The sequence below is a fragment of the Poecilia formosa genome, unplaced genomic scaffold, assembly GCF_000485575.1.
Source record: "Poecilia formosa unplaced genomic scaffold, Poecilia_formosa-5.1.2 Scaffold81, whole genome shotgun sequence".
Lineage (NCBI taxonomy): Eukaryota > Metazoa > Chordata > Actinopteri > Cyprinodontiformes > Poeciliidae > Poecilia > Poecilia formosa.
In genome coordinates this window covers 147224-163908 of record NW_006800020.1, presented here as the reverse complement: position 1 = coordinate 163908, position 16685 = coordinate 147224, and the positions used below count along the sequence as shown (strand labels likewise).

Sequence of the window (16685 nt, the reverse complement as noted above, 5' to 3'; positions counted from 1 at the left end):
AGTAGACTGAGCCTCAGCACTTCTGCCAGATTGAGTGAGTCTAAACACCTTTGTTCTGTTTATATAAGTCTCATCTGATGTGAGGAGGTCTGAGCTACAGAATGTTTGGTTGTTATGTACTAAACATGTCACGTGTGGACTCTGCTCCATGCAGTGCCTGAGGTGATTGAGTGGCTGGTGTAACACAGGGCAGGTACACAGGCTAAGTGATGGGTCTGCTACGTGCAGAAGCCCCACAGTCTGGTCTTCTCCTCACAGTAAATAGAGGATGTCTGTACAGAAAATATGTTGGGCTGGAAGAGCAAATTAGTTTTATATATTTGTTTTATGAAGCAGATGAATAATCTTCAAACGTGTAGATTAGATTGCTTTACTACGTATTTATATAAAAGGAAATAATTTGAGAGAATGTATTATTCATATCATAAGACTTGGTGAACTAGGCAGTGTTTATTTTAGTGGCTGATAGTTTCTGCTTCAGTCTGAAATGGTTTCAGAGAACCTGTTATTAATTTTCAAAGTCACTATGAAGCCTCATTATTACTTGCACTGGTTATGGACTGAGAACCATGTTCGTTTGAATAAAGGGGCCATAAAACAGTGACGCAATGTACCCAAAACAACAATGAGTCAGAACACCACCACTGACATCATGGAATAAGCTATTATCTCTAAACCAAATAATCACATTTACATCTTACACTGCAGCATTTTGAACGTAGGTTAGTTCAGACATCAGATTTCTATAAATACAAGTTCTGAGAAAGAATTTAAATTGTAATTTTGCCTATTATCACCCCTTGAGCTTTTTCAGCTCTTGTTGCATTACATCCACAAACCTTATATTTTGGATAATTTTATGATACAGACCAACAGAAAGGAGGAAATATTGGTGAAATTGAAGGAAAGTGACACGTGGATATTTTTTTTAATAAAAATGTAAAAAAAAAAAAAAAATGAGCTAAGAATATTTTTTTTTTCTTTGTTTTGTTTTGTGGTGTTTTCATCTCTATCTGTCTTCCCATTATCTCCATAGCTTCCTTTCCCTGCTAAGGCAAATTGTTACTTTTCTATCATGACCAGGTTTGTGGACTCATGACTAACAGATGTCCAGTCAAAAGATTTTTCCATCTGAGCAGTAGATCTTTTCAGCTCTGTCAGGCCAGTCGAGCTATGATATCAACTTTCTGCCAGGATATTTTCAGATTTTTTTTACAGAATTTCCGTAATTTAGCAGTATTTTATTTCAAAATTTTCTGTATAAAAATAGGAAAATGTCCTGGTAATTTTCTGCCAGTACGTTTTCTGTTTTTTTATGGAATTTCCGGCAGAATTTTTCCATAATTTAACAGTTTTCTGTGTTTAAAATTTAACATATAAAAACTGTTAAATTAATTGCAGGAAAAAAACCCTGTTTATTCTGTTTGTAAAAAAAAAAAAAAAAAAAAAAAAAAAAAAACAGCCAGAGGAGTTATATTGCTATTTTAATATGACTACATTGCATCATTTTAACATTAAAATGCTGATTTTGCATAATTCTGACAAGCCCTCTGTTCTGTCTGGGCTTGGTAACGAAGCTGTTGTGCTTTGTTAAATTAAATCCATGCCCGAGAACAAAATAAACTGGCACAAACTGCGTGTTTTGCATTGTATTGTTATAACTTTATATGTATGTCAACATTTCTGGACTAAAGTAGGAACCTGAAAAAACAGAAAACAAGATAAGGGAGCAGGTTTAAACAAACTTTCACATGGGAAGCTGTAAAATGGAAACTTGTGATATGGTAGGAGAAGGAGATAGCGTATCGTTAAAATAAAATATTTCCATTTTAAGAACCTATTGAACCTACCGGTTATGATGCAAGTTGGAAGTGGAATGGGTTCACAGTATTGAAGGATGTTTTTAGGTTCTCGATGTTATCCAGCTTAATGTACGTTGTAAACATGGGCAAAGGGTATAAATGTAGAGTGAATGTAACTAGGCAACTGTTTTAGGACATTTGAGACTAAGCAGGCATACTTCCCCACTTCAGCTTTTACATTCATGGAGAACAGTTTGTGAGGACACAGTTGTTTCCTACAGATCTAACAGAGATCATCAACATCTGAAAATACAAAGAACTGGCTGCCTATTTAAATTAATCTTTAAAAAAGGTTAGGTTATGGCAGGTATAACCTAACCTTTCTTTTTTTTACTTTTCCACAACTTATCCCTTATTTTCACCAGTCTTCATGAGGCTGTTTTTCTCTAATGTTGCCTAAACCCCAGGCCTTCGTAGACATTCACTAATTAGGTGACCTCGAAAGCATTTAATAGTATCAGAGTGAAAAGGTCTGAGTATAAATGCAAGTGAGGCTTTTCATATTATTTGTAAAACCTCTAGAAAACCGTGTGTCCTTTTCTTTCCACTTCACAATTGTGTCGTACTTGTTGATCTATCCTGCTAAATCACAGTAAAAATATTTGCATTATCCTTTTTTTCTTTTCACTTCAGACCAAATAGTAATGTCCTACCCATGTTAGTCACACCAACGTGGTGAGGAAACAAAAAAGGCTTTACTGCTTTTAGATTTACTGTTACAAATCCCTTCAAATCTTATCAGTGGTTGACCAGATAGCAAGGGCTTTACGTCATAAACTTTCATTTATTGCCGGCTGTTTCACAGCTGAGTCAATAGTGAGCAAAACAAAAGTGTTGAGCAGCATAATTCACCTTCACAGATCTGGAAAAATCCCCTTTTTAGGATGGACTGTCCAAATGTGTAGGATGCTTAGATGTTTTTTTTTTTTTTCAATAGAAATTGCTCCTCAACATTATCATCACAAAACACAAAATCACTACTTTACTTGCAGACCAAAAATCAGTGGTTAAGAATGAATAAACCCTTTAAACCTGATCATTACGACTGATTAAAAATACCCTATTCACAAAATTAAAACCCTCATTCTTTGGCTTCATTCAATTTTTTGCTATTGCTTTAGAAATACATCAATTCACCAAATGCATCAAGTGTTTTTTTTTTTTACGTCACTGTTTGTTGTTTAAATATTTTTTGCATATCTGGTGCATTCGCCAGTCCATTTTTAGAGCTTTTCTGTGCCATGGGAAACCTTTTTAATCTTTAACTCGTCACTGCCATTGCAGCTGGTTCTTTTGAACCTGATCTTTATCAGTAAAACCAGCAGGATATTCTCGTCTCATGTGGATGATGTGTTGGTCTGGTAAATATGGTGAATAAGTGTGAAACAGAAAGGTGTCCAGTTTTTAGTATGTTGATTTAATTAGTTATGGTGTGGGTTTCACTTCACCTTTAGGAAATGACGATGGAAATGACTAGAATAAGTATCTGATTTATCTCAAAGCAATATATTCCAGTGCATGGATAACCACAAGTTATGTTTCACACACCCAAATCCTATTTTTAAAGGTTAATAAATTATAAATAGTCAATAATAATAAAAAAACAACAACCCTGCATGGTTTCTGGTTTCTCATGATATTTTAATCATTTGAAAGGTCAGGAAGTAAACAACAGGCTTAGAGGAAATATGAGACGGATGCTGTCTGACTAAACAAGCTGGTGATGCATCCTCATTAACAAACCATCAACTCAACATTTGCAAAATATCTCACTTAAACCAGAGAGGCAACATTTTCTCAGTATTCTAATTTTCCTATTATTATTTATAAAACTTTGTGTTGAAAAGAAGAGATATACTTTATATGAATAAAATTGTGTTCTACTCTAAAACAGATTCGACACAAACATCCTCAGTGTTTTTCATAATTTAATAAATACAAAGCTGATGGAATACAAAAAATAAAATAAATAGCTCAAACACAAAAGTAACCCATTAAATACACAGTTAACCTATATTGTTACGATACTTGAAAGAGGGAGATCACAGTCACCTAGGAGATAGTCTCTTTTGAGGGTGCACATTTTGTTCACCACTTTAAAGCGAAGTGATCTCTGGCTAAGATCTTCCTCCGAGATGCCGTCAAAGAAGAAATCTTCATTGAATATTGGATTGCGGCTCTTTCTGATGACCGTGCTGCGCTGCTTTTGGAGTTTGCCGGGGACCAGCGAGAGGCTGACGCTGCAGTTGATAATCTTTGGATCAACAGAAAGAGGATAAAGGCCCTCAGCGCTGATCAGCCGAACGCGCAGTCTTTGGTTATCTGGACAGTACTCTGCTGAGAGTCTGAGACTGCCATCTTTTCCTACAGGCACCATTCTTTCCTTCATCACCCTCTCTCTGTGTAACGTCAAGTCCATGGGGAAGATGTTGGGTGGGGCCAGGCTGTAGCTGTTGGCCAGGCCATCAGCTAACCCTTCAGAGGCTCTCCTCATGATATTTGGGCTGTTGTCTGTGGAGCTGCCCTCGTCTGTCGACAGGGAATTGTTTCTGGACACCATTGCTTTTCTTATGCTTCTTGAAAGCAGCAGTTCATGGCTCAGTGCTTTGAAAAGGGAAGACTTGGCAGGGCACCTGGACAGCAGCGGGGAGCTGAAAGGTGATGATTCAGTGGAAGAAGTCGTGTCACTGTCCAGAGGGGCCTGCCAGTTCAGGGTGCAGCTCCTGGGGGAGAGCTTGGAGGTCAGACTGTTGAGGCTGAATGAAGAGGGGCAGGAGGACGGTGAGGCAGAGTGGGAGAACTTAGAGCACGTATTGGAACGACTCCTGGGCAGCAGCAGAGGAGAGGAGCCTGGATCAGAATGGAAAATTGACTCCTTTCTCCTGGTGTGGGGACTCTCTAGTAACGTGCAAAAGCCATAGCTGGTCTGAGTTTTAGCCAGGTGTGGAAGGGACAAGGCGGCCTGGCTTTGGGGATCGGCGTTGGTGGTCTCCTCATCGCTGCAGCCGTCACAGGGGCTTTCATCCACACTTTCTACCTGAATAATGTGAGGATTTAGCAGCGCCTCATGAAATGTTACTTCGGCCTCTGGTTTAGCCCTCTCACAGGAAGGCACTTTGATGCGAGTTGTTCCCTTTTGCTCCGAGTTCTTCATCTCCTGCAGGGATAAAATTGTTGGTGGGATGCAGAATTCTGGGATGTTGTCGGGGGTGATGATGTTGGGACAGTGAGAAATCCTTCTGGATTTGTCAGTCTTTTCTCCCAACATGATGTCACTGATTTTGAAGCCGAGCTCTGCTGAAGGCATGGGCAGGTTTGATCTTTCTACTGACATGCGAATCTTTTCTACCACCCACATGGGTCCTATAATGGAAGGCAGGAAACTCTGCAAAATAAGAATTACATATTATTTAGGTGCTCTCAAATGTGACCAAAAACCGTACATTACTGTTAAATACAGTCTGTAAAAGGCCTTCCTACCTTATATCCCGAAAATAAAGATAATCCAAAAGGTTGTTTCAAATTTAGAGCTGAGAGCGTAAGAAGTTCTCTTTACAGCAGCTGGAGGGTTCTGTCAGCTTGAAGCACGGAGATGGTTTAAATGAAACAGGATACCAATAAATCTCACACACACCCCTTTGGCTGCTTAACCAGGATCCTCCCACTTTCCTTTTACTGCCGCTGGTTCCCATGGAAATGTCCCAATGGCAACAAAGCTCGTTGCCCAGTAGTAGACACTGTGCTGTTCAGTCTGACAGGCCCTAAAAGGGCAACAACCACTTTTGCACAAGTGACGGAGTTCCAATTCATGTGTGACTTTTTCCTATTTTTAAAGGGCGTTCAACCTCTTTTTGTGAGCTTTAGCAAAGCAGTCTGCTCAGATAACGGTTTGGAACAGTTTTTAAAAAACTCACCACGTCATTTAGTAAGAAATCTAATCCATCAATCCACAGGTTTGTAAGTCAGCAGTACAACAAGATGTGTTTGCCATATTTTAATTAGAAATGAATTCAGTGCAGTGTTTGTTTGCCACGTATTTGGTAAATTAATTTTAACTTTAAAAATGTTAGGCTGGATCATTACATCACCTACACACACACCACATGTGTTTTGAATATTCAGCATATGTTTCTATTACATTCTCATGATTCATCCCACTATGATCTCAGCCTCTGCCAACTTGAAAGTAGAAAAGGTGTAAAGATGGCAGATAAGTCTGTGTCTGCACAGTATGGCTGTTAATATAAATACATGTAAAAGGATGTGTGACTGGAGTAAATAACAATCTTCCAGACATTGATAGCTCACATACTAAACCTATTGTGAATCACAGTAAAATTTAAGTTAGGAAACTTTTTGAAAAGCTTGGATATTGTTAGTCATCCTTTAACTGCAGAAACATTAGGTATTAGAATTAGGTATATTAGATGTATTAGTCTTAAATTTTTGTTTTCATTTTACACTTTTAAGGATCTTCATTGCAAGTGGAAACATTCTTAAACTATATGCTTTGCTCACTCGGATCGCAGTATGAAACAAACTAGAGAAAGATTTGGCAGAAATGTCTGATACTCAAATGTTTCAGTTTTTAATTGGATATCTAAGTCACAAAAGATAAAATGTTTCTTTGTTTCTAAACGTTGCTGTTTAGATTTCCAGCCCGTACCGGAAAGTACGTCAATGCTGCCCTCTTCTGGTGAGACATAAAACAAATTTACAGGGCAAAGACTGCTTCCATAGAGATGATAATTTTTAGAGTGTGGCAAAAATCCGATTTTAGCTAAAGGACTAAATGTTTTGCACTTACATAGTATATTTTGCACATCATCAAAATTGTACTACTGCTTATCATTTATATGCACACACTGATGCAGTGTTTTTTTTTTGTTTGTTTTGTTTTGTTTTTTTTTCTATTTGAACAAAGTCCATTTCTATGCAAAGAACTTTTTTATTCTCACCCATGCAAAGATAAGCATGGCCTGGAGCCCACGACCAGATTTAAGTGCATTTTTGTTCTGTAAATATCTAGAAAAGATAGAGGTAAAAGCTCAAAGCACAAAGTTCAAGTAGAGTATCTTGGTTACCAGGTGTCACCATCCAGTAAAGGGTTACAGTGATGTCAGGGGCACCAATGTACCAGGAAGGCGTTCTAAATGGGGTACTTCTCAGAAATGTTTTCCTATCTGACCACATCTCATCAGCAATTCAAGTGTACTTTAAAAACCTCTTTGGAAACCAGAGGGCCATGAGATTATCAGAAATGTGGAATGAAATTGCAGAGACTCTATTTGTCCTTCACTATTATTATGATTTGTATATATAGAAATAAATGTTATTTCCTACTAGATCTCACTGCTTTCGGTTGTCATCAGAAGAAGATTAGCCTAAAATAAAATGTACAGGTGGTTAAAAGAAAGCAAAGGTAGGTTCCCTATCGTAATAAGACATTAAAATATGAACAGTTTAGCATGTGTTCTTAAAACAACACTCCCATTTCCACATCCCATCTTCCCTCCCATAAGTACAGGTTTATCCTGGTTGTAAGTGCTGACAGTTCTCCTTCAGGTGGCAGTATGTGCCCAGGAAACGGCAACAATCTGACGCTTACAGAGAGGGAGGTAAAATTGGATTGATAATTACATTAAATCTATACATCCATCCATCCATCCATCCATCCATTTTCTGAACACCCTTGTCCCTCAGTGGGGTCGGGAGGGGTGCTGGTGCCTCTCCAGCTAACGTTCCGGGCGAGAGGCGGGGTACACCCTGGACAGGTCGCCAGTCTGTCGCAGTAAATCTATACATACATTTATTATTTTTTATTATTTTTTATTTTTTTTTTACGTTTCAAAATTTGAGCAACTTCACAAATATGCTTGTTGACAACATATAGGTAAATTTTCAGTTTGATACCAGCAGTCACACTTTGAAAGGTAAATGTTTAATCATTACAGCTGCTTAGGTCACATTTATGCAAACTGCAACTTATTGAGATGTGTTTTGCCAACACATCTCAATAAAATATAGTCAATTCATGATGGATGTTCCCGAAACACAAACAACAAACAAAAACAATATCAAACTTGGCTCTACTTTCCCAAAAGCTATAAGGAATTAATTGCTTGCTAATGATGGTGTCAGGTAACAAAAAATGTGGGGATGATAGATACTCCAGGAAGAGGCCTCCCAGTTTTTGTTTTTTTTCCCCAAATTCACCATTAACAACAATTAGTTTTAAATGAATTTCCCACAAATTAAAACCAAATTCATACACGTCCATATTTCACCATCTAAGGAATATTAACTGAATTAATGTACACATGAACTACTTCAGCTTCATGCATAATTTTTGTTTCTTTTTAAAATATACATCACGGTGTAATAACCATATTGATTTTATCATTTGCAACCTGTCAGCTGTTTTACATTTGTTCACTTCTTTAATGTTCTCTGTTTTTCAGTATTGCCAAATTTTTAATAAAGCTGTTGTAATTGTTAATCATTATGTGTTAGAAAGGTAAGTGAGTCTGAAATTCTGATTAAAAAAAATAGACTTTAAGAGTTTTGATGTTAAAACATAAATCAAAGACACGTGTGCTGTTTTTTTCAGTTATAATTACTGGGCAATCATCAGAGAAAATATATAGCGATGAAAGACGTTCAGCTGCAAACTTCACAACTTGTCTTCTGTACCTACAAACCCACAGTTGATCTGCAGCAGACTCCTCCAAAATCACAACAGAAACAGGGTGTAGTCTTGGTATAATTTATGTGCTTTGATGATGATGATGATGATGATGATGATGATGATGATGATGATGATGATGATGATGATGATGATTCTTTTTCTTCTTCTTAGGTTTTGTTGGCGGTTGGCAAAAAACATTGGTTTGATGGTTTGGTCACAAGCATTCACAGTTAAAGGTGGAGCAAGTACATACAATATCCCCAAAGGATACTGTAAAGGATCCCAGACTGATATTAGTCTTGCAGAGTCTGAACCACACACAACAGTCAGGGCAGTATTTAGGAGAATATGGGTCCCTGGGAACCACATGCTTCTTCTACATTTGCCATTTCCACCACGGTGATGGTTAGCATCCACTAACATTATTGTCCACATAAAAACACAGCTTTACTGAAGTAGTTGTATTCGCACTTTCTTAACAGTTTAGTTTGAACACGCAGCCATTTTAAAAAAAGGTTTTTATTTGTAGCCTACAAAACAATGAACCCAACTGTTACAGTAACCACGCCAGGCCATTGCACCGAGTCACAGACTTTGCAGAATTCCTTCCGCCTGAACCAACATCTGGCAAATGTGGGTAGATGATTGAATTAATTGATTAATTTTGCAGTGTGAGGGGTCACATATGAGTGACCCCAACATCATTGCAGGTACTTGTTGACTAAAGAGGCTGAGCTAAATTCATGCTTAAATGACGCACAGCATGGGTACATTAAAATAAATATTAAAATTGCAGTGATGCTATTAAAATTGTAGATAGCTGTAAGTGACTAGTCAAAGTCTGCCCGAGGCCACATCAAGCGTCAGGCAGGCTCTGCTTTTACTCTTCACACACTATTGAAAGGTGCACAAATTCAGCGCGCTTTCAAAATAAGAGTCTTTGGTTATATCAAACTATCGTGCCTGTGCATTTAGGCGTCCGTGGAAATTTTGTGTGGATAATCTCATCTTCGGCAGCTCATCTGAATCAACAGCGATCCACAAAGCCGTCCTGACCCTACAACAAAATGTATAATAGTCAGAGAAGCTGGACGAGAGTGACGCCGCTTCCTTTTCTCCGTCGCACAGATATGTGATCCTATTTTATTTATTTATTTTTTTTATTTATTTTTAGCCCCCCATCTCTCTCCACTGTACGATAAACGAGGAGGGGCTTGATGCCGTGTAGGAGGCAGGCAGGCAAGCCGTGCTGCTGACCCGCTTGTGGTGTGTGTCGCCTCGCCTACGTCCAAGCCAGCTCGCATGCTGTAAGGAGTGAGAGTCATCAGGTAAGATGTTTGCGTTCGTTTTCCCCTCCGAGATGCTTCGCGGCGTCATTTTTGAACCCTGGCGTTTGTCTTTAGAGGTGCTCTTCCTCCCGAAGAGGGTCTCCCTTACACAGGGAGGCGTTCCGCTCGGCGTTGGTTCAGCAGAAGCGCTGACAGCATTTCATTTTTAACAGCTTGCAGACGACCTTTTCACATTAGCAGAGAGACGTTTCCCAACTCGGTCCTTCAGTATCGGTCGATCTGTCTCATTTGACGCGTCATGAGAAACCTGACAAGTCTGATGTTTTTTTGTTTTTTTCTTTTTCTTTTTTTCTCGCAAAATAATGTGCTTTGCTGCTTTTGACATTGACAGATAATAGAGGTAAGGGGATGGATGTTTGATTAAGCGACTTGTTTGTAAAATATTTCTCTTTCAATTAGACTAAATGGTTAAGTAAAGCTACATACTGGCCAGCCTCAGCATCCTTGCGCCGCTCTGCATGGAAATGTGCCGTACAGTAACTCGGACTTGACCTGAATGTTATCTGGCTCAGCTCAACATCAAAGCTGACATTGACGTGTGTGAGATTTAGTGGGCATGCAGGATGTGACCCTGATCGTTTACTGTAGACTAATCAAAAATATGGGCGGCATGTTAGGATTTTGTCCTGGTTATAAAATGTTAAAATGTATTCCAATAAGAACATCTGTTTTGGAATGGCATTTCCATGTTTGAAGAGGACACTCCGCTGATTGCTGATTTCCCCAAAGATGCCAACCAGTAGGAAGGTTGTGTGTCCTCTAAATATTGACCATCTCTCTTGACACAAAAGAGAGATGGTCTCTTTTGTGTCCAGCCCAGGTGGCATGAGGATGTGTTTTAGTGCTTTGATGTGTGGAGAATTCAAACAGGTAGAGGACAGTAAATGTTATCTTCTTTTACTCTGGGGTGAAAAGGCCAGGAAAGAAAATCATACATAAATTGTAAATTGTGTAGCTGCAACTCAACATTTGAACTGAGCATGAGAATGAGTAAGAGAGGGGATCTTTTGATGCTGGACCGGTTGGTTTGAGTGTTTTAGAAACTAGTGATCTGCTGGGAATTTCACCCATTTCCTTCTCTTGAGTTTTCAGAAGTGATCTGAAAAAGAAAAAAAAAATTATATATATATATATATATATATATATCCATCCATCCATTCACTAATGATTGGGTAATGTTAATTCAATATTTGGAAGTGTGGCCAACAGGGAATGAATGATGAATGGCTTTGTTCACTTCTTCTGCTGCCATTGCTAAAACTACAACTATAGGCAGACTACTATTCTAAAATGGCACCGAAAACTGACATCATCGTTCACAACTCCTCTTTCTATTCACTGATTGGCCCGGTTGAAATTCCACTGGAGAAATTGAGCTCAGTGGGAAGAATCCCAGACAGATCACTGAAGGGAGATGAGAATTGAGTGGAATTGAGTAAGAGGCAATGGTCGGGGTTTTTTTTTTCCTCTATGTATCAGCTGAGCATTTGGATGCTGGATGCAATGCTGCAATGGATGCTGTTTCAGCAGCTAGTGTTCTGGATTGTGTTGCACACTACTAATGCTTAATGCTAGACTCCTACCTGAAGTGCAATTCCTTAAAATGCATGACTTAGTGCCACAGTAAGGCAACTGGGAGTGCCAGATGAAATCATCCACATGCTTCCTTTTAGGATGATAAGCCTGCGTTTCTTTGTAGTATGTAAACTATGTATTTGTACGCCCCTTTTCACATTTCACAACGCTTGGTTATGTCTTATTTTAGTTTAATGTGTTAATACACAAACTGTTTCTGCTGAAAAAGTCCACACAGACACCGTCCGTATGTCTGATAAAGGTAGTACCCATGTGAAGGCTAATCTTAGTGACTGTTCAGGACCAGCGCTCTATGAATTTTCCATTTGAGTATCCACTGACAAGTGACATTTATTCATGATTCTGTTGTGAGCATTACCCATGAGTTAGGGGTCACAAATGTTTTTTTGTTTTTTGTTTTTTTGTAGTTTTTTTTTTACATTTGCTAAATTACTTTCAGTACGTATGATTGCAGTTTGTAGTCATGGTTTTTCTTAGTGGGAATGCAAACAGATGGGAATTCTATCATACAAACTGATAGGGAGCATGTTGTTGCATGTTGTCTTAGATGAAGCTCTGCATATCTACCTTTTTGACAGAAAACAAAACTGGTTTGATTGCTTGTTTTTATTGCTGGATGAAACTTTGTGCATTGTTGTTAGACTTGTCATATGCTAACTGTGTGTTGCCTCGTTTGCATTAGCACCTTGTTTTGTTAGATTTTTTATTATTATTATTATTATTTCCACATAGGGGTGTAACCACAATGCTGACTGCTAATTGAAATGAGCAATACAATATATTTTGGAAAATTAATAATAGCCCATTGTGTGCAGTTTTGCCTTTTAAAGCAAGAATGGATTGCGAAAAAGTTAAAATGGCGCCTTAAATTCTGGTGTAGAAAATATATGTTTTTAAGTTCAAGACATGCTTGTTTCTAAATCTGAATTTAAAAGGCAAACTTAAAACCTTTCAAGACACCTTCAAAACTAGTAAGCATTGTTTTCCTTAACACATTAAAACTATTTTAAAATCACCCTCACTATTTTTATTTTTATTTCATTTTTTTGTGAATATTTTGAATGCTTGGTGATTGGGGGTGTCATATGCGGCACTTATTTTTCATTATGAGAGTCTTTGGTTGAAACAAAGGTATCTACAATGAGTCTACCCTTTCATAAAATACTTTTCACAGATATAATTAGAACACAGAAGCACCAATATCACAAGCTCAAAAGCAGCGTGCAACAGCCAGAGGCAACTGGCAATCACTGGAAGTTGTTCACATGATTAAGATTATTTGCCAGTTTATAGGTCAGCAAAAGCTTTTGAACGGTTAGATCCCCTAATTTTACTCACTGTTGACAATTAATCAAAGTTGTTGTTTAAACCGTATACCGTCCTCACTTTTGAAGATTACTAACGAGACCTTTCTGTTATGTTCTTTTTTTTTTTAGTTTTAGAAATACCTAACACCTTCTTTCACACTTTGAATCTAATGTTGAATATACTGTCAAAACTACATAAAATTATCACATCACACGAAGATGATGCTCTGAAGACATTGCAACATGAAGAAGAATTTTCATATGTTTAGGCTGTGTTCTTGAGTTATTGATTTGCTTGTGTTAAAAGCAACGAAAAACCCTGATTGTATTTCTTTGCTCCTCTTTAGAAAACGTTTTTCCCCTCAGCTGTTGCAGTTGCTGTGTCATAAAGAATACATCCCTGGCTGGAATTCCCCAGGAAATGTTCAGCTGGAGGGTGGGAAGAAAGGGCTCAGAGAGTCACTGGAGAGTGTGATTGTTGAACAATATTTAATGCATGAGTGTGTAGGAGGTGGAAACTAAAACAGACCCCATGCTGTCGCTGTGACCCAACCTTTTTTTAAAGGGAAATGGATCTATGTTTTTTTTCTTTTTTGTTCCCCCTCTCACTGCTGTCTGTGTAATCGCAGCCTCTTTAGGGGTTGACTTCCTTCCAGTTCAAGGTCTGTACAGAAAAAGGTAAATGTAAAAGCTGACTGCCTTCCTTAGACCTTTGCAAGTGCTTGCATTTCTTTCTTTTTTTTTTTTTTTGCAAAAGAACAAAATAGCAGGTAGAGACACTCAATTTATTGTTGGCATACAGGTAGTTTGCAAGATTGCATGAAGTTATGGCCATAATTGTGTCAGAATGAATCAGCTAACTACACAAATAATAGTTGTTTGCGTTATTATATGACTACTGGATGTATTAAGCAGCCAGTTGCCTTTAAAAAAACTCATCTTGTTCAGGGGGTTGTTTAAGGATTTGAGGGAGGTCTCAGTTGTGATGGCTCAATAACTGGGTCAGAGCACCTTCAGAACTGTGGCTCTTGTTGGGTGTTCCTTGTCTGGACTGATTTATTTATTTTTTTTTTTTGTCAAAATTGGTCCTGAAAAGCCGCTGTGACAAACAGTTGTAAGGGTCAAGGGGAGGAAAGTTTCACTGATGCAGGTAAGGGCAAAGAGTGGCCAGTGTTGTCCTGTCCAACAAGCTTACTACAATTCAGATGTTTGACGAAGTTAAAGCTGGTTCTGAGAGAAGGATGTCAAATACACAATCTACAATACAGACATTGCTTTGGCCTTAAGATTTCACAGTTCTATGTCTAATCAAGCATTTCTGAGATGTGTTGTAGAGACAACACTTATCTGTGGAGGTCCCATCTCACAACTTAATAGACTCAAAGAATCTGCTGTCCACTGAAAGCTGGCACCTTCGGGGTCTATTGGAGTCCATGCCTGAATAGGTCGGTGAGACCATAAGGAGGGGGCTTCACTCTGTTAGCCATGTGATTCTAATTTTATGCCTAATTTATTCACAGAGCAGTGTTTTCTCTAGGATTATGGCTTTGGATAGGTGGAGGAAGATGAGCCCTGACACAAACATTTTATGACACTCACAGAAATGGTATGCTGCGGTATAAGTAAGACATATGGTGTAAGGATATTTAGTTGGCTTAAGAAAAGAACAAGGTACATAGCTGATCAGCTGCTGTTTAGATCTTAAAATTAGTGTCACCTTAAAGGGCATATGGAGCATGTCATTGCTCCATATGCCCATATATTGGTAAGCAAAACACTGAGACCATCGCCAGCATTTTGCACTTGCAGAACTATAAACAAATATGAATTTATACATTTTGTAACTTAATTTATTGATGAAAGAGAAAACCCAGTCAATTGACAACAGTTTATTTGCTTTCTGATTAAAAAAAAAAAAAAAAGTGGCATCAGTTACAGTTAGCTTAGCTGTAGGTCACAATAATAAACGCAAACTATTAAAGCGCAATGGCTCTTACTCTCAACCCAACCCTTACTAATTAATACGGCGCAATATTGAGCATGTTCTACACATGTTGGTTGAGGTGGTGTAATTTTGTTAGTGATGTGCAAGCAGCTACCAGAATTGGGTCAATAAGCGCTACGATGACATGTTCAGTTCTCGGGTCATCGGCAGTTGCACAGCCCTGCGGCACATCTCATGAAGAGGTCGAGTGAGATACCAGCTTGGAGCCGTAGACAACTGACTTCCCTCAGTTGTGCATTCAGAAGTCGGTTCCAAATTGGATTTGTGGCAGAGATCGGAAATCTGAGGCTTCACTGAGAACCAGGTGCCTTCATGCGGTTTACTGGTGGGCTGCTTTTATTTGTATATAAATATGTTTAGGATTTTGTGTTTCCATGTTACTTTTACCACATATTTTTGTTGACAATTTTACTGTGAATATGAATGTAGTGTGAGTACTTAAAAAAAAAAAAAAATCCTGCAGTATAAGGAAACACGCTCACTCTGTTTTTTTACAGAGAAACACTGCTGAATCACTGCTCGAAACAAACTGATTATCAGTAAACATTATGTGATAACATTTCTGAGGAACATGTGACATATCGGTCCCTTTAGCAAAGTGGAAAGGATCAACTGATGTTCCTTTGTCTCTGACAGATGAATTATATTGAAAAAAGTCATTTGCAATGTACTGTATTTGAGAGTAAGACAGACTGCTGTGTTGCTGTGTCTGGTCAATATTTTTCCCACTGTTCTTATGGCGCAAACTGCTATTTCAGAAGCTTTCGACTTGAGTTGCTTTTGTTGAGGTACAATGGTTGCACGTTCCTGCTCGTTTATGCGCTCTTTTGTCAGCACACTGTTGGAGCTCTGAGTATCTCCTGCCAGAAATGGTTTAATTGTCATAACTGTATTTGATGTTAGACTTAAAAAGGACATCATAAAGTCTTTTGTATGCTTGTGTTGTCATGACAGTGGCATTTGTAATTACTCCTATGAATACAATCCAAAGTATGTGTTGAAAACTTTTATAAACTCTGCAGTTTTTCATGGCCAGTACATGAAAACATGGATGTGAGACGCTTTCAAAGCCTCAGACGGTGTTTTCTTTTACTCCCAAGCATGCAGAGTGTGTATTTTTTCTGGCAGGGTTCTCGAAGGAATGCCACAGGAGGGAGAGGTCAGTGACAGTGGGGCAGAGATCCCCGTTACACAGCATCCACAATCTGCATGAAAGATAAATCATAGGCAGTCTGGTAAGGGTGGTGTAACACTATACAGTGTGGACATTAATCACTTGGTATCCACTTATGATGATTCACAGCCATATTTAAAATATGGTGAAGGTGAAGCAGATATTGGAGAAACTGGTGGTTAATACAGCTGCAAAAATGTTTGAAAACATCTTATATATGTGGCATATATATATATATATATATAGCTGACTGTATAGCACAGTGGGTAAGACACCAGTCTACCACCCGGGAGACATATATATATATGTGGCATATATCTTAAACATATATCTTTATTTAAAGCAGGAGATAATAACTAAAGGAAGCTAATCTACCGCAGCAATTATTTATTAATTAAACATTAAGCCTGAAACGTACTACAAAATAATAAGTAGTAATAAGTACTACTGCAAAATAAATTCTTTAATCTTTTTGGTGTTAAATCCTAAAACATGAAGTGGCATTGTTGTCAGTTGCTGTGGCAACGAATCTGCGTAGCTTGGCGAATACAGATCACTTTGCTGTGGATCATAGCACGAAATCAATACCTAAATTTCTAAATTTCACTGAGTTAACGCGGCTATGGATGACATGTAAATGATTAGTCTTTTTGTCCAGCGTTGTATGCTTGCGCGAAATTTCCGTACGTCCAATAACATGTGTG

At 38.3% G+C, this 16685-nt stretch overlaps 2 protein-coding genes and 1 long non-coding RNA gene across 8 annotated transcripts in view; 1 reads left to right on the top strand and 2 right to left on the bottom strand.

Moving 5' to 3' along the window:
- Positions 1 to 3491: 3491 nt before the first annotated feature.
- Positions 3492 to 5465, bottom strand: LOC103141218 (C2 calcium-dependent domain-containing protein 4C-like). The gene is made up of 2 exons (XM_007556756.2): positions 5343 to 5465; positions 3492 to 5247 (listed from the first exon to the last, which is right to left on the bottom strand). Exon 2 carries the CDS (start codon positions 5218 to 5220, stop codon positions 3874 to 3876), a length of 1347 nt encoding a protein of 448 aa, XP_007556818.1. The 5' UTR covers positions 5221 to 5247; positions 5343 to 5465; the 3' UTR covers positions 3492 to 3873.
- A 4036-nt stretch (positions 5466 to 9501) lies between these two features.
- The window catches only part of tln2b (talin 2b), a 103602-nt gene continuing 96418 nt past the window's right edge, over positions 9502 to 16685 (top strand). For 4 of the 6 annotated variants that reach the window (XM_016673742.1, XM_007556755.2, XM_016673741.1 and 1 more), the window contains exon 1: positions 9503 to 9878. The gene's annotated coding sequence lies outside the window, so the exon portion shown is untranslated. Of the gene's footprint in view, positions 9879 to 9987; positions 10240 to 16685 lie in introns of those variants that run through there. The other 2 variants (XM_016673743.1, XM_016673740.1) reach the window with 2 other exon arrangements.
- The window catches only part of LOC107836755 (uncharacterized), a 3472-nt gene continuing 2585 nt past the window's right edge, over positions 15799 to 16685 (bottom strand). Inside the window, exon 4 of the long non-coding RNA XR_001662708.1 lies at positions 15799 to 16012. This is a non-coding gene — a long non-coding RNA (uncharacterized LOC107836755). The remainder of the gene's footprint in view (positions 16013 to 16685) is intronic.

What these genes read in the sequence shown, in the direction of transcription:
- LOC103141218 (XM_007556756.2), bottom strand. Translation starts at nt 5,220, where the DNA reads ATGTGGGTGGTAGAAAAGATTCGCATGTCAGTAGAAAGATCAAACCTG.